Below are 22,131 nucleotides of genomic sequence, written 5' to 3'. Positions count from 1 at the left end.
TGGCTGCACTGTGTTAAAATATCGGTATATGACACTTCCATGTGTGGCTGTGTGATATATTCATTCTGAAGCTGAATTAAAGCAATATAGGCTAACTTGCTAATGGTAAACGTAACTTTATTATTAAACCGGCAGGCACAACAATGTTGAACAACTTTTGTGAGGGAACGTAGAAAAGAGCTTCACTGAGTGAGCAGTAGTGTTGAAAGCAGCAGACAGTTTAAGTTTCACTTTCATTTTGCTCTGTTACTGCCGAGAGCCTGCAGGAGTCATGGGCGGGGTGTGTGGGGTGGGGCGGGTGCGCTCTGCCACGAGGAAGTTCGGCTTAAAGACACGTCCCAGGGGCGTTTCTGATCCCCACCTGTCGTTTTGCTCCTCCGCATGGCTTCCTAAAAACGCTGCAGGATTTCTCAAACATGCATGAATGAGTCAAAGCAAGGCTTTGGGCATGTTTTTAGGAGAGTATAACATTATAACATGATATGAAACTAAAAAAAAGGTTGATTTTACATGATATTGCCCCTTTAACATTTGGAACAGTTTGCGCCATCAGTTGTAACCATCTTTTGTTTTCACAGGATCTTTGGCCAGCTTTGCGTTCCCGAACACCCAAGGTCTTGGCACCCCTGGATGGCCGACCCAAAGTCAGCAAAGCTCTGCCAGTGCTACAGCAACATACCCCTCTGAAGCCCATCAGCCAGAGTCCACATTGCTCCAGGACCCAGCTGAGAGACAGGACATCCTGGGTCAGTCCGTGCAATAGTCCTCCCGTCAACGAGGCAGGGAGTGAAGAAAGTGGGTCCAGCAGCAACAGCAACCAGAGTTCCATCAGCCTCGAGAATGACGATGATGAGAGACAACTTCATGAGACGGCTCCTAAAGGCAGAACTCCGAGGATCTCCGGGGATGGGTTTGGTCAACATTCAAACGATGCGATTTCATCCGAGGAAGACTTTTGGGGAGAGAAAATGCAGCATTTGAAAGTTCAGCCAAGGATCAGTCTGGTTCCACTGGTCAACAGATCGATACATAATAAAGACAGGGACCATCATTTCCACAAAGAAAAACCCAAGAACCCTCAATGTGAAGCAAACAATATGAATCACACAAAAGAATTCGCTGAAACTGAGTCCTCAGATGTTTTTAACTGTGTTCAAAAAGGAGACGTTTCGATTTCTGAGAACAATCAAACCCTTATCACATCACCGCCCAGAGAAGAGAGGAACGTAGATGGTACGACTAAACTCAAAAATGAAATGAGCCACATAGCTGATGTAAACAATCATCTGGATGATGCTATGAGTATGAGAAATGAGTCCTGTGATAACAAAACCAGCGCAACAGATGCTAAATTAAATACAGGTACTAATGAGGAGAAAAGCAGGTTCTTTGTTGTGAATCCAATGAAAGACAAAAGGACGTTTAAAGCCCTAAAGTCAGTCCGAAATAAAGAGAGAAGAATCAGCATGAATGGTCAGCTGAGGACAAATATTCAAACTAATACATCTTTTAAAATGTTAGGACATAAGAATCCAAATATCTTAGGTATTAATAAGTCCAAAATCAAACTGAAGTGTCCTGAAGTTTCCACAGATGTCAAAGATAAAACAAGGAAAAGTCCTGATGCGATCGTTCCTTTGGCTAATGACAAGTTAAAAATAAAATCTGCCAGCAGTGCTGGTTTTAGCATCCCCACCCCAATACCAAGCAGGGTCTCTGAACTCTCACAAACACATCAGCAGGCACCAGTGAGAGAACTAAAAAGTGCCCAGCAGTTGAAGAAACCTGACGTCGGTGGGAAAAACCCAAGATCTAAATCTGCAGTGGGCCTCGTTACAAACAAAGACTCGTTTCTGCAGATACAAAGCGATGATGTGGGGCCAGACGTTTACGAGATGTTTGCTGGTCGTATTTTTGAGAACCTGCGAATCTCCAGCTCCTGTGAGAAACTTAACGAGAAGCAATTACCCTGCGCTGCGACGAGAAAGACGAAACAGAGCCACAGTGTCAAACCCAGGTCGTTAAAAACGGTACAGAAGCTGAAGCGAAGCTCCGGAGAGACGACAACCACTTTAAATAAAAGAAAACCAAAACCCATGCCACCTAGAGTTAAACCTCGCTTTGCTGTGACAAAAAATGCCGTCTGCAACACAGAAAGTGCTRAACTACAAGCTGAGCCACTTTCTTCTGAGGACACTGACAGTCAGGATGAAAGTGACGATCACGCATCGTCAACCATGAAAGAAGCTGCTTCCAAATATGGATCTGACACATTAAAACCAGGAGAAACTTTGACAACATCGACTTCTTTCATTTATGTCGTAGATTACACTTTCATGCAAAACCACAAAACAGCTTTAAACACCTCGACACAAAACTCGGCCCGACCGGTTTCAGAGCCAAAGATCGACAGATGGAGGAGCAGCAGCCGCCACAGCGTTTTGTCACCAGTTTACCAAAGGTTTCTGGACGAGGTGGGCGACGGGCCGCTCACAGACGACTTACTGCAGTGTTTGGCTGAAGAGCTGATCTTCCTGGATGAAAGGGAATCATCGACGGGGTCTGACAATCCCAAGCAAAAGAGAAAAGCGTTTAACCAAGAAGAAAAACTGGAATGTTTGAATTTACCTTGTAAATCTCCTGAGGTATATGATTTGATTCTAAACTTTTTTTTTTTGGTTTATGATGAATATGAAAAAAATAAAATAAAATAAAAACTCCAAGGGAAAACAAGTACTGTCTAAATCAGGGCTCTTCAACTGGTGGTCCGCAGGCCACATCGAGCCTGCGGACCACTGCGGAAAACGCCGGTTTTCTACTTTAATTACCATGCGTTTTTTTTTTAGTTAAACATAGACATGTAGTTTCGAAAAAAAAACGTCAGAATCTTGGCTAGAATTGTAAAAACATTACAATGAAYACCAAAGACAGTTAAAACCACAAGCAGTAGAAAATAAAACTATGAAAGTGAAAATAAAATTGGTCCAAAAATTTGGCAAGTCAGAGATGTCAAAATAGTATTTGTATTAAATAGGAGGCAAAACGTGTTATTTTAGTTTTTGACATTATTTTATTATCACTACTTTTGTTATAGGATTCTGTATGTTATATTCATGGTTACATGCAGCAAAATAAATTATTTCAAAAGTAACGAATATTTGTGATATTTGGTTTATTTACATAATGACTTTAAATGCTGCATGTTTGGCCCCTGAGCTGTTGACCTGCAGTAACTGTGGCCCCCAGAGAAATTTAGTTGAACAGCCCTGATGTTGCACTTCTTTTTTCCTAACTTTATATTTTGGTACAGCTAATACTTTAATCAAATGCTTAGATATAACAAAAAAAAAAAAAAGTTTGTTGTGCAACATCCACAATGAAAGAGACTTGTCTTTATATTAATAACTAATTTTACTCACCAAAATTTAAAGCTGCTCGTTTAATTTACTCTTTCATTTTAACTTTTTAAAATTTTATTTTTAGTCCCCTAATTCATGTTTTTTTTTCCAGGTTTCTCCAAAAAAAAGTGACTCTGATCCTGGTTCTGAGTTGGGTGTTGACACCATCACATGGACAAAGGGTGAAGTACTTGGCAAGGGTGCTTATGGCACAGTATGTATAATAGTGTAGTAAAAATACAAAATTTTCATAAAATATTGAAGTTTTAACAGTATTTGTAAATTTCAGTATTAGTTTTGAAGTCACCAGTGTAGCATGAATGACCGTGACCCTTGACATGGTCAAAAGGTCATGTCAGGAGTCACAGTTGTTCATGCTACAACAGTACGATGTTACACACACATAGGAAAACATCCAATAAACATCTTTCTTAGGTGTACTGCGGCCTGACCAACCAGGGCCAGCTGATAGCAGTGAAGCAGGTTAACCTGGATTCCTCTGACCCTGACACTGCAAACCAAGAGTACGGTCATCTTCAGAGGGAGGTGGAATTACTTAAAACCCTTCAACACATCAATATAGTTGGCTTCCTGGGGACCTCCTTATACAAACATGTAGTTTCCATCTTCATGGAGTACATCCCAGGAGGATCMATTGCCAGCATACTTCACAGGTTGAATATTCTTTGCTTATGATAAAATTCCTGAAATTTATTTAACAAAGGTTACAGATGTCTTCATTCTCCAAACRTCTCTAGATTTGGTCCTCTGCCAGAGCGAGTTCTGGCTCTGTACACTCACCAGATCCTCGAAGGCGTGGCATATCTTCACGTGAACCAAGTGATTCATCGAGATTTAAAGGGAAACAATGTCATGTTGATGCCAACCGGTGTAATAAAGCTCATCGACTTTGGTTGTGCACGGCGCCTCAGTTGCTTAAACTCCACGGCTTGCAACAGTGAGCTGCTTAAGTCCGTCCATGGCACACCTTATTGGATGGCACCGGAGGTAAATCATATGTTTAGTATTTGTTTAAAGTGTTTCGTTGGTTCTAACCATTAAACTTCTCTTAGGTTATCAACGAGTCAGGATACGGCAGGAAGTCAGATATTTGGAGTGTTGGTTGCACGGTGTTTGAAATGGCCACAGGAAAACCACCACTTTCACACATGGACAAGATGGCTGCCTTGTTCTACATTGGGACTAGGAGAGGGTCGATGCCAGTGTTGCCAGATGGGTTTTCAGAGAGTGCCAAAAACTTTGTAAAARTATGTTTAACTAGGTAAGCAATTACATCAAAACTGTAGTAGTGAAAATCTACTGTGTGAAACAGTCACTGATTCAATTTTTTAAATGCTTTTCCTTATTTTAGTGACCAGAGACTACGACCATCAGCCGGACAGCTCCTAAAACATCCATTCATTCCTCAAAAGGAGACAAATATGAAATCTTGGGTAATGCAGAAAAATATGATCGTAGGACTGCATAAATAACACGTTTGTAAATTTATAGCAGACTCCAACTTTCATGTCCAGTCCTTATGTTTATATGAACCAACACTTTCACTGTGATCAGAGGTGTGTTGGCTCAATTAGGCCTTCCCTGCAGCACCAGTTCTGCTGATCAGATGGCCTAAAAGAATACTTAAGGATTTTAAAAATACTTTATCAAAACTTTTTTTTGCTGACCCAATACTTGTGATAGATGGACTCAAGACTGAGCCTTAARTTCTGTGGTATTTGTGTATTTAAAACATTTTACACCAGGGGTCTCCAACCTTTTTCTCAAGAGCTACTTTCAMAAACTGAAATATTCCAAGAGCTACTTTTTGCAACATTTATCCATTCATATTATATTTACACTAATAATTTAGGGTTTAACTGCAACAGATTTGTGCACAAATAACGTTGATTTTTTCCCCCCGTGGGAAGAAACCAGTGACATATACTGCAGCAGGGGTTTCCCAGGAGTTTGGCACAGTTTGTCTCAAGGATCTATGAAAGGTGTGTGAAAACAAATGCCGAACAGCCACGTAACTGTGCGCCGTCTGCCAATTCGACCATACTGAGCCCTAAAGTGTTTGACAACCAAGGGGAAGGAACATCTATAGACTGATTGGGGTTAAATTAAAGTTTGGTCGGTGACAAATTAAATTTAGCTTCTCCTAACTTTCCATAAGCACTGAAGAGCTACTTTAAATGAGCCCAGGAGCTACTGGTTGGAGACCCCTGGTTTACATCTTTCAAATGGTCAAATACAATGGTAAATACATTTTTATAACTTAAATTAGACTATTTTATTAAATTTTGTGTATTGTTAAATTTAAAATCTTGACTGTAAATATATATGTTGTGGAATTTTTAACATGTGGGGTATATTATATTTATATATAATTTTCTTTTTTTTTTTTACACAATAACGTTTCAGATTACTATTCTTTGTTTTTAACAATGCTGTGGATAAGTACTCAGACAGTACAGTCTGGTACATACCAGGAATGTACAGCATGTATGAACCAAACACAATGGCAGTACTTATTTATTGCTACTAAATGATCTAGACAGTTTATTTACCCCCAGAGGAATTAAGAAATTATGTAGCAGTACATGTAATAAAACAACCAGATTGATACTATCAGTGTGGCTGAAGTTTATTTAAGTTCTTGAAATGCAAAAAGGACCGATAAAGTGATTTGTGGCTTATTTACTTTATTTCTTCTAAACCACTGCTGTTATTTTGGCCAAACTCTAAAACCCTTGTGTAATTCTGATTCAAACACTCTAGGGAAGTTGTATGCTCTGAACACAGTACAGACAAAAAGTCATCCTAATTCTTTAGAGCAATGGATAACTTCAGTGATATTAAAGTCACTTTTGGGTTGACACAAAGTGGTGCTTGAATCTGCCATCACTGCTGTAAAACAGCATGAAATTATAGGGATAAGACTATATGAATATACATATTTTCCCCCTTTTGCTCTGTGAATGATAGTACTTAAATGTGTCATGGTAATACATTACAGATAGTTTTTTTTTAGGAGGCACAACGTTTGGCTTTCAGCTTAAGGTCTACTTGAAGGTTAAAAGCTTTTTGGTAAAAATTACATCTCTCTCATTGCCGTAATAAATTGGTGATTAACGTATGTGGCAACTGAAATCAAATGCATGTTTCTTGTGGTTAAAACCTATAGTGCACCACCAAATCTAAATAAAAATATGTAAGAAACAAAGCACTGGAATGCTGCCACCATTCCCCGATGACACCCAATCCACTGATCCACAAAAAATAAAAACTCACAGATATAGTTATTTTGTTATAATTACAAGCAGCTCCAAACCTGAGTAGTCATGGAATAGCTTTTTTCTTTAAACATACAAAAATGTATGTACATTTATCTCCATTATTTGTAAACAGCAACAGTACTCTTTTTTTTAAATCCCTTTCATGACTGAAACATGCAAATCAAATGCACAGTATTTTAGTGTAAAAAGAAACCAAAACAAAACAAAAAACAAAGGAGATGAAATTTTACAAAGAACACTTTGCATCCATCCAACAGGATTCAAACGTCAGCAATCAAATGAACACATCTCCTGCTTGCAAAACTTCTTCCATACAATCACACAGGTGATTTATTTAAATTAGTAACAAAAAAAAAAAATGAAAAAAGTGCATCTTCCATGCTTTTATAGAACTTGTAAAAATTATTTTCCCATATTGAGGTTTTACATATTGAAAAAGGGACTTTCCGTCATGGAGATGCACTCAACACTTCCCCATCATCCGTTTTTGCACATTCTTCGACCCATTTGAGGAGAAAAGGATAATCAAGCAGCAATTCGACACTAACACACAGGACTGGACATCACAGCCCTAAAGTGAGACAGGAAGCATAAGTATTCATCTAGCTTGTCTCTCAGGAGTTGAGAAGTCCAACAATACTTTTTATTTTTTTGGCAGAGGGGGTTTTCTGCTTCTCAGTAAAGGGTTTATCAGCACAAAGTTATTTTTCTTAGGGCACTTGACAAGAAGGAGAGCATAGTCCTTAAATTCTGAACTGTGGGTAGTTTCTTGCCATTTCCTTGTGCTGGACACATGCAGAGTGCTGGACTCAGTGTCTCTGCTCTCCCACTTCATGTGGCGATTCGTTAGGAGGAGGAGGAGGAAACTGCTGAGAGGCCCGCAGCCCACCTGGGTATGACAGGAGGGGAGGAGGAGAAACAAGAATAAAGAGGAGAAGGAGGGTGGGAGGGGAGTTAGCCACAGTGCTGGGAGTCAGATGAGACACACTGCAGTACAGGAGAAGAGCAAGGAGACAAAGGGGAAGAAAAGGATAAGGTACCTGCAGCACCAGCAGCACCTTTGGAGATTTTGCTCACTTTAGAGCAAGAGCTCGAAGACGAGGATGAAAGGTGGTGGTTATAGCTGCCCTCGGGGTACGCTCTTCTGCGTGACGACGACGTCAGAGAAGTGGAAACAGGATGACTAAGCGTCGTTCCTTCCATGGGGACCAAACCCGGAGGACCGCACAGCAGACCCACAGCTCCCCCCGAGCCCTCAGAACCTCCTCGACCAATGCCACTGTGTTTGTGGGGGCGGTGGAGGTTGTACTCCGCTCCACCATGCTTCTCCTTGCTCACCAACATGCTGGAATGTTTAGTCTTGTTGTTGTTGGCGGTCATGCCTTCATCTGATGAGCTGTGGCGCTCGGATGACACTTTTATCCTCATCTTGTGCTCATCTTTGCCGGGTTGTCCGCTTTTCTCTGGTTGGGAAGCGCCACTGGACCCAGGAACAGCGAGACGAACTTTGAGAGCAGCCTTGTCCCGTTTGTCACTATGATGGCGCCAATCTTGTCCCGAGGCTGAAGAGGAAGGAGCTTTCATTTTCATTGGGGAAGCTGTGATATTGCCAACATGAGAGCTTTGGTGGGGCTGCACATGCTTTCTATGATCTACTTGGCTAATGCTGGAAGGTACATAGGTGGAAGATGTCAAATCCCCTTTCAAGTCACAGTCCATGAGTCCTCCATGTAGTTCTTGTCTTCGCTTATGAACAGGGACAGTCAGCTCAGCGGTGTGTTTCTCTCGATATTTGTCTAAAGTCAGCTTCTGAATTAAAGGTTGTGGTTGAGGAAGTTGAACTGGCAGAGAGTAGGCAGACTGAGGTGCTGAAGGGTGCTTGCTCTGCCCACTTCCAGCAGCTTCTTTCTGCTCTTGTTTGACAACATTTAAATCTACCGTTTTATCAGTTCTGTAAGGCGGTGGATGCTGAAGCAGAGAGGAAGTGGAAGCCTGCAACGTAAACATGGATTCTTGGACAGGGATGCTGAGAGGTTCCTGTTTTACACAAGTGGAAGGGTACCCGGCTTGGCTCTGGTTACCCTGAGACCATTCGTTATGGCTAGCAGGGTTGTATGTGGCAGTGATGGTGTCCAGAGAAAAGGGGACTCCCCTGGAATGGCCAGGCATGGGCACGGAGAAGCCTGCTTTGGATAAAGTTAGGTTGGACGAAGAGGCTTCAGAAAGTGAGACGTCACCGTGATCCTGAAGCATCGAAGGTCCAACAAATGAGTTGTCTGTTGACTGTGTGGAATCACCCTTGGGCTTTTTGGCAGCTTGTGTTGCCTAGAAGACAAAAAGAATAGCAAGGATGTTATTATATTTTAAATTAGTTTATTGGTGATAATGAAATAGTGGGAAAATGTGATTTAAATTATTGCATTAATACAGAATTGCACCTACAATTAGCTAGCCACATTTTTCAACTAATTTTATTTTTACTATTTTAACTATGACATCTGTGACCCATCATATTGAAATGAGGATTAAGTCAAATTTGTTCATAATGACCAAATTACATTTTCAGATTCCTGCTTTAAAAGCTACATTTTGATACATGGATTATTCTATTAAACGTGGATCCAGAGATATGACTTAATTTGTCTTGTTGGTTATGATAATACATTATTTAGTCTGAATCCTTATTTTATGTAAATATGAGTCATTTCTAATATCAATATAAAAGAGGAAACCTCAAATATTCTTTGTATATTAAGATTTCCCAGTTGGAAAGAAACAAAAACATTTCTAGCTCACAGAGGAAAAATACAAAATTTTCAGGCATTTTTCCTCAAAATCAGGTTTTTTGCTGCTACTGCTCAAAAAAGTACTTCCAAAAAATTTTTAGGATTACATTTCAGACAATTACTAAAAAAAAACAATTCCTTCAAATGATAAATTGATAATTCATAATGTTTTGACAAAACGCAATTTTTGCACACGTTTAAATCAAAACCCTATATCTGCCTATTTCTCCATTTTCCACTATTGGACTTAATCCTCATTTCGATGTGATGAGCCACATACGTCATAAATCAAATACTGAAAGGAAATGCATTAGAATATATTACCCGCCAATTTCGTATCCTCTTTAGTCTGCTTGGAGTCTTCTCTAGAATCTGCAGAAACTCATGGGTCAGCTCTGAAAGTACAAAATATAAAAAATTATATTAATAAACTCACATGATACAATTTACTATGCCATGAAATCTTTAATAAAATGTGCTTCATGAGGGACAAATACACACACTAAAAGAAAGATGTTGGGAAAGCTATAAAAGTTTTGAAAACATATTATTATGTTAAAGTGAACGCACCGTCAAGCAGCTCCAGAGTGACAGAGCTGTCCACATACTCCCACCAATGTTTCCCATCAGTAGAAACTGGAATCTCCCAGTTGGACCACTTGCATGCCAAATGTATGCACACACAAGCAATCACCGTGGGCTTGTACTGGAGGCAGAAGGTAGTGAGGTGAAGACTGTAGAATGTCAGGACACGGGGGAATAATTCAGGCCAGTGGAGGTCATAATCCATCCCACATGTGGAGAAAAAAATAAAGAAAGCGCACAAAAAGAAGCAGACAGTTTTAATAGACTGATAGCTTGAGATCAAAATCTGCAGCTACATTAAAATGTCTGTAAATATAACCAAGTTATTTAACATTAATTACTTTCAAAACATATTTACAGCAAATGCAAGTAAGCTCTACTGATCTTTTTCATACACAGAATCCTACTGTTTAACTGGACAATAAAAATGAAGTTTCTACCAGACGTTAAACACACTGACCAGTTACAATAAATATTTACATTATATTTCATCAACTATGTTCAAATAAAAAAGAATGCTTTCAATTAAAGTAAGCATTTAACAGTTCTAGTGTTTGATACAGAATTATATTTGTGATGAAATTCAGCTACAATGACACTTATATTTCATAAAGACCTGATATGTAACATTGAACCACACAAAGTTAAACTGCTAAACTAATAACTAGCACTTCAATTCAACAAAGCAACTCACAAACAGAAACAATGGCAACAAATTAAATGTTAAGAGCTATGTTACAGACAGGAAGGTTTATCAAAACAATTTAAAACTATAGTGATTCAGTGTTTTGTTAGTAGAATGAACACAAGTTTACCTTTGGTGAAAACAACAGTTAATCACCAAGTATACTACGCACTATACCTGAACACATGGCTGGATATAAATGACATTATAAAACTAAGATTTTAGAAATATATTTGGTAGGAATGAACATAATCATTAAGATAAACAAAATCTGGTGTCTGGTGGTAGTCAGATAACAATGCCATTAAACAAAGTTATTGTTGTTGGTCAACACAAATAAATTAAATGCAAAAGTCTATGTAGTAAAAAAAAAAAGTTATATTGTAGCCATGAGTGGGTTAGCACAATTCAATTATCCACTGTCCAATATATTCTATAGTAAAAATATAATATGATTTATCTTTGCTTTAGAGGAATTATCAAACCAAATCGACAAGTACACATGATGAGTAGATCAGTAATGTGTAATATAGGTTTGGGTAAAACTAAAATAAGGGGGATAATGTGCCATGCCATGCTATCCATGCTATAAGTGCTTTTACAGCTGACCAAAACCAAATGTGTTGCCTTTGTTCACATCTGGCATCAACATGCACTCTGAGTGAACGGACCACGAGGAAACATAAATGATTTTAACTGTAAACACATCCTGAACGGACTGGATTCTGAGTCAGAGGTAGTCATGGACACATTCACCCAGAACTGTTTTGCAATCTTAATGCAAATCCATCTTGGGCCACAACAAAGGGCTACTGTGGGCTACACCTGTTTGTTTTTCAGTTGAAAAGCCAACATATCAATGTTTGATCAAACCACTACAAATCAGAGAGTAAATTTATGTTATTTTATAGCATGTTCAAATGCAAAAATTAACACTCACGCCCTCAGCGTGACAAAATACAACTCGAAGTTGTTCATTATTTCAAGTGACATTAATGCTACTAGAACTGACCTAGAGTGTCTGATGTTGCAAAATGTTAGAACAAAGCAGCTGGTGCTTCTTCAAACAGCCCAAAGGCATATCCACTTGCAACAGGAAAGTAATAAAGAACAATTCTACAGAAAAATAAGGTACAGGAGTACAGAGAACAGAAACTAACTATATGTTGTCCCTGCATGGCATGGCACAGATAAACTGGACTAATCCCTGCTAAAAGATGAATGCCTAAAACTCTTAAGATTTTTAATAATTGTTTAATTTCTGATCCATTTGATGTAAATGTAAAATATTGAAGGGCTAGAAAAAAAATTGTGTTTAACAAAAAGCAATGAACAATATTTAGAGAAATTATGCAATTTGAACAAAGTAAAATGTCAAAAATTTATCTGCAGTACTTACCGGAAAGACCTCTACGAGAAATGTTTACATCTGTGAAATCTTTAGCTGATATTCAGGCTACCAGAGTGTCTTTTAGAATTATGCACTTTTTCGCAACCGAACAAATAAGTGGTTTTCAAGCGCACCACTACACTTCGCATTTTGCATTCAACCCATCTGTGCCAACAAGTGGTCCCTTGTACAATACACCGCACTGCGACTGGGGCCGGTAACGCTACAAGCCACCGTGTCCCGCTACCTCTGACAAAGGGAGGGGAGCTGAGGGGGAGGAGGCAAGCGTCCCAACAACCACCAGTGCAAGTAGGGCCAGTTGGACACTGAAAGGGTACCCTGCATTACAGGAAGCTATGGTGTGCAGTCAAAGTGCAATAAAGGAGGGGCAGGATAACAACCTGTTGGTAGCCATGAAATAGGAAGTCTGAGCCAGATCCTTGCTTGCTGTGGAAAGGGAACAAAAAAGCACAAAAACAGAAAGGGGAAATTATTATAATGGCTACAAATGAAGGTACACAAACTTAAACGTTCTAATTTTAAACTAATTTCTAATGCACTGATTAGGCCAAGGCTAAAACTGAGAAGATAACCACATTTCTTTGATAAAAGTTGCACCAAAAACAAAGTGAAGGAAATTTAAAACTGATGATCATTAAATCTGTTGTACCATAAAAAGATGATTTCAAGACATCTTTTGGGTCAGCAATTTTTTTTTAAGAAAACAAGTGTAGCTAAAAGCCAAAATTAGTATTCTTTCATTTCTGTGATTACAGAAAACACGTTTCTTATAAAGCAGAGATGGTCAAAATTCAGTTTGTCTTGGCCCAATAGGCATTGTTTTATGTTTTTATTTTATTTTTGGGTCATACAACAAACTCAGCAGGAGATCAAAAGGTATTTGTGGTCAGGAGACCAATAAATCAGCATGGTTTTCACCCTTATCCCCACCCACATTTGAGGTGGGACAAACAAGAGCAAAGAAAGAAGCCTCTACCTCGCACTAGCTGGGTACATTTCACCACATCAGTGTGTGGGTGATCAATAGTAATTTCAAAGCCTGGAACAAAATACATAACAGGTGAGTTCAACACAAACACAGTTGGGAGGTGACATGTCATTTTAGGATTTCCACCAACAATCTGAGCGCGCACACCCCCCCCCCCCATTTAAACTACTGACCCAAATATGAACTTGACAGTCAATTATTTTACATTTAGAAGCAAGCGACTCAAACATTTTAATTATGGAGGACAGAAATCTTAAGTTTTGAATGTAGTTTCAAATAAGGAGGCAGAATTTGAGTAAGAAATCTTGTAAAATGTCTCCATTGCCTCAGAAATATTACATTTCCCAACTAATACGGACTTTTAAAAAAATAACATATCACCTTTACACGACAAGATTGACAATTTAACAGTACATGACCAAACATTTAATTAAAAAAGGCTGTGATAAATAAATTACAGTAAACCTTTATTTATAATTAACCAGTAATCATCAGTATAAACAAAGTTCTCTCAAGTCATCCACGTCATTCACCATTACTTACCCAGGGTCTGCAGCACTATGGATTCAAGTATCACCAGCTCTTGAGCTTGCTGGAGGTATGCCTAAAGTTCGATAGACAATCATTACAACACAATTGTAATGAGTCTATTAATCTATACCCCTAACAAGTGTTTTAAAATAGCCAAACACAGACTCAGTCTAGTAAAAAAATCGAGTCTTGATATGAGTGGGTGTTGGGTACACACCAACTGCAAGCCAGGGCAGGAAAAATAAAACCCCATAAGGAGGGCAGCAGAATAGGTCACAGCCATTTAAACATAGGTGAATCCATGACAACAGGAGAAAAACAACTTTTAAACTTACAATATCCCGATTATACCCAAACTTACATTACTTTTTGTGTCTAGAGGTGGCTCCTGCGGATTTAGGCAAGCATGTGCAACTTTTATCACATGTTCAAGCTTACGGGGTTGTTCTTCCACCTTTGCAGCCAAAAACAAGGTTGTGGGCGATATTATCTGCACGCACACAAAAAAAAAGTTTTAGAAAATAATTTATTTAAAAATGGTATCATCCTTATCTTAGAATACTTACATTCCTGTGGAATTTGGTGAATGAATGTTGCATATAAAACCTATGCATGTAAACTATAGCTGTGTTTATTGTTAATTGTGAGCTGGAGGAGAAGTCAAGGAAATATTCAGTTTTGTTTGTAAATTACTCCGTGGAGAGTGAAAATGTTCTTACATGATCTTTAAAGTTGAATTTAAACACCATTCAAGCATTTTCAGAGAAATCAAAGATTTTCTGACACCTTGCAGGACAATAAATTAGATTTAAACAGTGCTCAAATCAACAGTTTCACCCTCCTGTATGCAAGAGTGAACATGAAGTAACCAAAATGCAAAAGGATAAAGTGACAAAAGTATGAATTCAACCACAGTTGTCACGTTAAAAAAGTCTGCAATAATTTAACTAGTTTAACAAATGCGAATAAATAAACTAGCTATTGTCATTTTTAAAACTGTTCCTTATGTGACAGTAGTAAATGTACGGTGTGCTCTAGGGGTGTAAGAAAATATCGATACACTGAAATATCGCGATATTTCATTTCCCGATACTGTATCGATATTCTAAAGCCCTATTATCGATTTTTAATTAAGGTTTAAAATGTCAACCTTCTTGCCAACCGTTCATTTTTATGTTGTAGTTCAGCCTCTGACCACTAGTTGGCAGCAGTGAGCCAGCCATTTGGCTCCTCTACCTCTTGAGCGCTAGAGAGTAAGGGTAGCGTTAGCATTGTAAGTAAACATTAGCTTTTCTTTTTTTTTTCAGTAAGAGGTTTTTATTTAATAGAATTTTTGGCCAAAAAAATCGCAATATATCGCCTTTTTTACAGTATCGAAATATATCGGGATATATCGTATCGTGACCCCTCTGTTATGATATGTATCGTATCGCCAAATTCTTGCCAATACACATCCCTAGTGTGCTCAGATTCAAGGTGTCAGCAGTTTTTAAATTCAATTTATTTATATAGCGCCAAGTCACAACAAAACGTCTCAGTGCACTAAAAAAATAAAATAAAAATCCATCCAAGGAAGCCAGCAGATTGCGATGAATGACTTCATCACAGTCTCTGATCCTGAGCAGCACACTGGCAGCAGTGGAGAGGAAAAACTCCCTTTTAACAGGAAGATCCCTCCAGCAGAACCAGACCGGTGGTCATCTGTCTCGGCTGGGTCTGGTGGGAACAGGGAAGAGAGAAACACAAAAGGACTGTTTTTTGTGTGGTTTTCTGAGAAACTAATTGTGCCAGCATGCTTGGTACTGTTACAAACTAACACATGGCTAGCCAAGAATTAAAATGTTTAACATGAACAAAATTCTAGTAACAAACATTTTTTTAGAGCCCAATGAAGCTTAAGCGAGCTCAAATATTCAACACTCCCTCGTGCGCTCCGAACTAGTAGATTACATAATGCAGGCACGTGCAACAGGGCGCTGAACCACCATTTATTAGGAGACTATTAAGAGAGTAAAGTTTACTGCTGAGCCAAAAGGTACAGAAAGTACGCAACTGACTCACAGCACATTGCTGACATTAACACGCTGACGTGCCTAAAAACAAAAAGCACAACCGTTATGTAATTTAACAGCGGCATTGTGGTGGTTTTAATTATTTTTAAGTCATAATTTAATGTTAAAGGCGTATTTAAATTCCCAATGAACCAGCAACCCGCCTGGCTGATGGCCTAGAGACGCTAACAGAGTTAGCATGCTAAACTAGCGCATGAACAAATTACGTTTTACGAAGATTCAAGCAGTCATATCTAACAAGTATAGTAGAAGGTTATATACAATAAAAAAGTTTATGAAACTAAAATAGTCTTTCTTCGTAAAATCGCATATGGTAAGATAGCTGGTATTTGACGGGGCCCACACAATTAACTGCCCACAGTGTTAGCATGCGTTAGAAAAGGATACACGTTGAGCCTTTGACCCATATCCTGGATCAGGTTCGCCGCTTGTTGTCGGTAGGAGAGTTCCCGGTCCGGTTCTACTCCACAGCGGCGGGACGGCGTGTTTTCCAGTTGCTCCCGGGTGAAATACAATTTCGACGAAGAGCCCCGGCATGCCGCCATTACTCTGTAACGATCACTTCGGCATCGAGAAAGCGGATGTGACGTTGTGTCCCGTCCAACAAACACCGCGCGGGTTTGTGCTTTTCTGCCCCCTAGTGTCAAAGAACCGTCACTGCTGCTCCCATAATCTGCAATCATGTAATTATTTTTTATATTTATTCAATTATGTGATGTTGTTTATCACTAAAAAAATAACCACTTATTTATGGAATAATAAAATGAAGTATTACCAAGTTTTATAAAATCAAAACTAATGTTATGGAAAATATTTCTCTAAGAATAAACCCTATGGGGAAAAAGACTGCTCATATTTTTGTTCTTTTAATTTACAGAAAGTGCAACTTTTGACCATTAAAAAAAGAAGTTCACAGTTGAACACGACAGCAAAACTAAAAAGCCCTGGATGTAGGCCTATTTACATGTCTTAAATAGAATAAATAAATTGTGGAAGAAATGAATCTGAGATTTAAATAATTTATTGCCATGTCTCATCATAATAATATTGTTTTAATAACAAACCATAATCATTTCTGTCGACATGTTTTACTGATATGTTCTAACTTAACATTGGTTTTAATTATATTTGGAATCCTAAACATAAATTTGTATTAAATGATAAATTATTAACTTGGTAATGACCCATTATAAATTTATGCAAAACAAACTTAGTGAAGATGTCTCTCTCTCTCCCTTCCCCCACAAAAAATGGATGAATTAATCAGCTGCATTTTTGTTTGCATTAAAAAATAAATTTATTTAATATACTGGATTAAACAAACAAGATTAAAGTTTATTTTGAATACATCCTGTCCAATTCTCATTTTTAAATGTCAACTAGATATTTAATGCCAGTCAGTTTCACAATATTATGACAGTTTCTCAGCTGTATCAGCATACTGTCTAAGCTATACCTTTTTAAGGTACAGTTAAAACAAAAATGCACCTTTTATTCATGGAAAATATAAACTAATAACAATTATTACTGAATGAATAGGTTTTAGTACATTAGCACAGGAAATACAAAAAATATCTCGACTGTAACTGGTATACACTATTATGTGCACATGATTTTTATCCGAACCATTTGCACCAATTAATATTACTATTACAATATGAGTTTTTTAAAGCTCAATTAAAGTAGGCAATACCTTTCTTGCACACAAACAATACAAGCCCATATTGTAGGATTTTTTTTCCATTAAGTCAATGAGGCGGTCACCAGGTTGACATGAATTCTTCTTACACCAACAAAAATAAAGAAAAAAATTAAATCCTCTGCAGCTCTATATGCAAAAAGCCATGTTAATATAAACTTGTAATTGAATTGGTAAAAAGGCCTAAATTAACGGTAGTTTTTGCAGTTGCTCTTGAGAATCATGTTACATAAAATGCTCTTGTTTGAGTCCCAAAAACTCCAGTGCATTTCCAGCGAGCAGCTTGTCCTGCAAAGCAAAATATAAATTAACAAGTGGTTTTAAAAGATCACATATTTCATTTTACTTTTTCAAGCATGTGTAGTACTTTTCTGTCATTTGTGCAACTTTGTTGTTTAATTTAAATTGTTGCCACTAAAAGAATGAGATGGGAAGAACATACCTTGAGTGTGTCTTCAAAGTCCTCCATCGACTCAATCAGTGATCCAGGTTGCAGCTCACCAAGTGGGAATGGATAATCTGTTCCCAGCATCACTTTATCCTAAAAACAGGATCCAGGCAATAACATCAAAGAAAATCTGGCAAATCAGCAATATTTCCTGATAGTATTGTTAAACCTGACTTTGTTGCATCAGGATCAGATTTAAACTATTAATGGCTGCTAAAGTATTTCTCTCAGTCACTCAGTATCGGCAAAACTCTCCATAGAAGCCCTCCTTTTTCATGCTAAAACCTGACCTGTTTGTTGATTAAATGACAAATTCAAGCTCACTTTTCCAATGACGTCAACGAGCAGCTTCAGGGAGATTGGATCATGAACCAAAGAATCAGTGTAAAAAGAGCCGAGGTATTTCTTTGGATTGATCGCGTTGTCGACTGCGCACAGGTCAGGACGAACTTTGTGGCCGTGTTCAATTCTGCCAACAGTGAACGGAAAAGAACCCCCTAAACAAACAAATAAACATTAAAAACCATAACGAGACCAGCCAGTGGTTTACTTTAATGGTTTACTGAATAATTAAAAATGACCTCTGCTGTACCTCCATGAGCAAAGCAGACTTTCAGTTTAGGAAATCTTTCGAAGATACCGCCAAATATCATTGAGCAAATGGCCATGGTTGTCTCTGTTGGCATTCCTTTGGATTGGAAACAACAAAAAAAAGGAAGACTGCATTATTAGTGTACTTATATAATGCTTAAAAGACAAAGAATTTAATATCAGTTTATGGTAATTTGATTTGCACAACAAAGCAGAGCTGTGATACGACTTGTTTCAGATCAATATCTTCTGTTCCTGCTCCCTCACCCACCAGCCAGGGCAGCCAATACTTAGCCATCCTCCCGTCTGTCTGCATGTCCCACGGGTGCACAAATATAGAGCAGCCCAGCTCCTCAGCTGCCTGCACGCCAAACACACAAATCAGCTTTTCTCAAAAAATTACAAAGGGAAATTTACATAACAAGATGCTGTGTATGGAGGACTGAAATTAGAAATAAAAACAGAAACATTTAAAAGGACCAATAAATAAATAAATGCACTGAAAATGCACCAATTAAATAAAAAAGGAGAATTTTACCTCATGTTTTATAATTTAATTGATGTTCACATTTATTTTTCCAGCTTAGTTTCAATAAATTATGTATTTTGGCAAATAATTTACATTTCACTGTTTTTAAAATGTATATTTATTTGTTTTATTTTTACTTGTACATGCATTTGTGTCTCTTAAATGATTGTATTTAATTATTGTCTTTTTTGTTCCCCAAAAAAGTCTCCATGTGTTGCTTTTATATTTCTCTGTCTCCTGAACTTATGCATTTCCTTCTTATTATGCAAATAATGTGGGCGGTCCTTTTTGGGTCAGCTCCTTTCCTATTGGTCGACAGACACGAAGGAGCAGGATCCATGTGCAGATCTACTGTGCATGCTTTTGCTGCCTCAGTTTGGATTAAAATTTAAGGTTTAGTTTAAAACAATGACAGGGGTAAGTGTTTACTGTTTTGCCTTTGTTTTAAATTAAACTTTAAAGTTGTAAATTATGTGCTAAAACATATAATTTATTGGAACTAAGCTGGAAAAGTAAGWATGAAGGTCAAGGAAATTATAAAACATGAGGTAAAGTTCTCCTTTTTAAATTTATTTGGTGTGTTTTAGTATATTTCTTTATTTATTGGACCATTAATATATTTCTGCTTTTATTCCTAATTATGTAAGTTTTGGTCCTCCATAGCTGTTAGCACTGATGTGTGTAGATGTTGCTCWATGTCTCACAGCGTAAAAAGGAAGGAGCTCCGATGCATTGAGGTCCCAGTTGTTGACGTGTGAGCCGATCTGCACTCCGGGGAAGCCCAGCTCCTTCACGCAGCGCGTCATTTCCAACACGGCCAGGTCCGGGGCCTGCATGGGCAGCGTGCCCAGGCCCACAAACCTCCTGGGGTGGCTGCGCACCGTCTGGGCCAAATCGTTATTCAAAAGGAYGCAGAGATCCAGCGTGTCATGAGGTTTGGCCTGCCGCCACATGGCAAAAGATTCATCTCAGTAATCATTGTGTGGTTTCAGGTCTTCAACACAATAAAAGCACATCGATTTTATTTGTTGYATATTAGATTGAATTTGCTGTAAGACTGTGAACACTGACCCAGTAACTGAACATGACAGGRACCGTGGAGAGGGCCTGAACTGTGACGCCTGCAGCAGATGAATATCACGTTTAGACAAGTCCTGCTAACACATTAAATGACGCAAAACTAATTAATCAATACCTGGTAGCTAATTCATTTGCACATTATAAGTTTAAATTACTTATTAAACTGTTTGCAGTGGAATGTTTGTCAAAACAAAAAGGTTGTTGGCTGTTAGTTTTGTCACCACTCTTTGTAAAAGGTGATGGCTGTTGTGCCAGTCCAGGGGTGTTTCTAGGGGCGGGGCCACAGGGGCATTGGCCCCTGCTGAAATCTGATTGGCCCCCTGAAGTGCCCCTGTCCTGTCACTCATCTGACCTTTGCCCAAGTGAGATGATRTTGGATGCAGTTCCATGTTTGAACATGTTTGAAGCTAATGAGTCAAAGAGGAGAAAGAAAGAAGTCCAGCATAAATTTGAACAATCCCGCAGAAAAAGTGTTTTAACTCATAAACAATGGTTGGATTTTCTCACATCCTGTGTGTTTGAGAGACTTTTATCTATGTACAGTAAAAATGCATGTAAAACTGGTAAGGAGAATTTAATGTGCAAGCTTTTTTTTAAAGTGTTTGAACATGTGTGACAGGTTAAATATATACATCTTACCGAACTGAATTTGCGTGCAAGGATGTTGAACAAATACTTGGCCCCTCTATGAATATTGTGGCCCCTTGATGACTCCTTACTCAGAAAAATTCTAGATCCGCCGCCGTGCCAGTCGTGACTGMGCCACTCACCGTGTTTATCCATATCCTGTATGCGAGCGTTTGCGTCCCAGCAGTTTTCCTGAATCACTCGGAACAGCTTCCCATCCTTCATCATCTCTGCCTCACCCTGAAACACAACATCAGCACCACCCATCACTTCAATTTATATTAAAAAAGAACCCCAMAACATTTACAGTGTATCCACATGAGGGCAGCAGTGAGTTGATTCYAACAGATCATCTGAAGCTCCTTTCTGAGAGTAATGGAGCTGTTGAAACTCATATTAACACCTAATATTTACAGTTTTAATATATGTGTAATTACTTCTTACACAGTATCCAATGTTTAATATTACAGTTTTGTGAGTTATRCTGTAAATCAGCCCATTTCCAGTGTTTTGATTCTGTTACAAACATGTTTAAAGTAAATATTTCAGTGAGGCACTGTGCTGCTTTTTGAGCCTGACAGAGACGTTGGGTGGTATTCARTCATGATGAAGTGTGATCCCTCTGTGAGCTCAGCAAAGAAACGCTTCCCATGTCCTTGTTTCATCAGGATAAAACAAAGAAAAAGTGACTCACATTGCAGTGATGGTGGAGCTGGACGAACCCACCGTATCCATATCTCTGCAAAGCAGAAAAAAAAACAAGGTTCAAAAATGATGCAGACTGAAATTTTGCACTGGTTGTTGGTTATGATGAATGAAAAACCAGCTTGTAAACAAGGCTTAGGTTCTGACATCTGCTCCAGCTCAACTATAAGTGAACTGTTCAGGCTTTTGCACACAAATGCAACTGCAAGTGAGTCCACAACATCACATCTGAGCAGATCAGTAGTGATGTGTACTCAGCTGACTCCAATAAAAAATATTCTCAGCAGATGAACGAGCGAGCTCCTCGTCCTCTTTTTGAAGCTGAACCCAAACTGGAAAAAAAAAGCTTATGTCAGACACCAATTTCTTTTGATCGAGATTGGTGAAAGTTGGAATGTAAATTAACAATGAGTGTTGAGGAAAATATTTATTTAACAAGGACAAAAATACATGATCCAATAAAAAAGGCACTTCCTAGAATAATCATCTGAGTTTGTTTATTGTAATAAAAAAGAACACAGAAGTTAACACAGAGCCAAAGTGTTTCCCAAAGTTGGGGTTGGGACCCAAAGTGGGGTCCCAAAACATCAAGGTGGGGTCCTGAAAATATTTTCTGAGTTAATTACATTTTTGCCTTAGTTGTTACAAAGGAGTGAGGTTAGTGTATTTAAAATGTATAAATGTAGTATAAAAA

At 38.3% G+C, this 22,131-nt stretch overlaps 3 protein-coding genes across 7 annotated transcripts in view; 1 reads left to right on the top strand and 2 right to left on the bottom strand.

Annotated features, from left to right (window-relative positions):
• map3k19 (mitogen-activated protein kinase kinase kinase 19) overlaps positions 1 to 7,059 on the top strand; it is a 10,570-nt gene extending 3,511 nt beyond the window's left edge. For 2 of the 3 annotated variants that reach the window (XM_014024857.1, XM_014024856.1), the window contains exons 6-11: positions 579 to 2,645; positions 3,511 to 3,612; positions 3,834 to 4,072; positions 4,157 to 4,406; positions 4,472 to 4,680; positions 4,771 to 7,059. In XM_014024857.1, coding sequence (XP_013880311.1) covers positions 579 to 2,645; positions 3,511 to 3,612; positions 3,834 to 4,072; positions 4,157 to 4,406; positions 4,472 to 4,680; positions 4,771 to 4,891 — 2,988 coding nt within the window. In that variant the 3' untranslated portion in view covers positions 4,892 to 7,059. Of the gene's footprint in view, positions 1 to 578; positions 2,646 to 3,510; positions 3,613 to 3,833; positions 4,073 to 4,156; positions 4,407 to 4,471; positions 4,685 to 4,770 lie in introns of those variants that run through there. The other variant, XM_014024858.1, reaches the window with a different exon arrangement.
• Positions 6,699 to 16,354, bottom strand: ccnt2a (cyclin T2a). 3 transcript variants are annotated; one of them, XM_014024860.1, is made up of 10 exons: positions 16,146 to 16,353; positions 14,253 to 14,334; positions 14,048 to 14,176; positions 13,699 to 13,759; positions 13,144 to 13,206; positions 12,548 to 12,593; positions 10,057 to 10,220; positions 9,811 to 9,881; positions 7,741 to 9,025; positions 6,699 to 7,589 (listed from the first exon to the last, which is right to left on the bottom strand). In XM_014024860.1, exons 1-10 carry the CDS (start codon positions 16,301 to 16,303, stop codon positions 7,510 to 7,512), a joined length of 2,139 nt encoding a protein of 712 aa, XP_013880314.1. In that variant the 5' UTR covers positions 16,304 to 16,353; the 3' UTR covers positions 6,699 to 7,509. The 3 variants fall into 3 exon arrangements, 2 of the variants coding, with proteins under 2 accessions (XP_013880314.1, XP_013880313.1); XM_014024859.1 differs by lacking the exon at positions 6,699 to 7,589 and having other exon boundaries at positions 7,596 to 9,025; XR_001311640.1 differs by lacking the exons at positions 6,699 to 7,589; positions 7,741 to 9,025; positions 9,811 to 9,881 and having other exon boundaries at positions 10,130 to 10,220; positions 12,156 to 12,593; positions 16,146 to 16,354.
• Positions 16,355 to 17,072: 718 nt separating this feature from the next.
• Positions 17,073 to 22,131, bottom strand: part of acmsd (aminocarboxymuconate semialdehyde decarboxylase) — a 6,094-nt gene continuing 1,035 nt past the window's right edge. Inside the window, exons 2-10 of the mRNA XM_014024873.1 lie at positions 21,427 to 21,471; positions 20,876 to 20,972; positions 20,097 to 20,146; positions 19,730 to 19,966; positions 18,764 to 18,857; positions 18,498 to 18,593; positions 18,230 to 18,402; positions 17,900 to 17,998; positions 17,073 to 17,745 (exon numbers count right to left, since the gene is read on the bottom strand). Coding sequence (XP_013880327.1) covers positions 17,683 to 17,745; positions 17,900 to 17,998; positions 18,230 to 18,402; positions 18,498 to 18,593; positions 18,764 to 18,857; positions 19,730 to 19,966; positions 20,097 to 20,146; positions 20,876 to 20,972; positions 21,427 to 21,471 — 954 coding nt within the window. The 3' untranslated portion in view covers positions 17,073 to 17,682. The remainder of the gene's footprint in view (positions 17,746 to 17,899; positions 17,999 to 18,229; positions 18,403 to 18,497; positions 18,594 to 18,763; positions 18,858 to 19,729; positions 19,967 to 20,096; positions 20,147 to 20,875; positions 20,973 to 21,426; positions 21,472 to 22,131) is intronic.

This window comes from Austrofundulus limnaeus, unplaced genomic scaffold (genome assembly GCF_001266775.1).
Source record: "Austrofundulus limnaeus strain Quisiro unplaced genomic scaffold, Austrofundulus_limnaeus-1.0 Scaffold443, whole genome shotgun sequence".
In the NCBI taxonomy this organism is placed as follows: domain Eukaryota; kingdom Metazoa; phylum Chordata; class Actinopteri; order Cyprinodontiformes; family Rivulidae; genus Austrofundulus; species Austrofundulus limnaeus.
The sequence above is the reverse complement of the archived record's forward strand: the minus strand, read 5'-3'. Positions and strand labels throughout refer to the sequence as shown.

Excerpts from the sequence above, each read along its gene's own strand:
- ccnt2a (XM_014024859.1), bottom strand. The coding sequence starts at position 16,303 with ATGGCGGCATGCCGGGGCTCTTCGTCGAAATTGTATTTCACCCGGGAG. Across the intron at positions 13,207-13,698 it reads CATAGTGCTGCAGACCCTGG|GCTTTGAAATTACTATTGAT; the intron begins GTAAGTAATGGT and ends ATTTTGTTCCAG. Across the intron at positions 10,221-12,547 it reads TATTTCATGGCTACCAACAG|TCTTCACCTCACTACCTTCT; the intron begins GTTGTTATCCTG and ends GACATTCTACAG.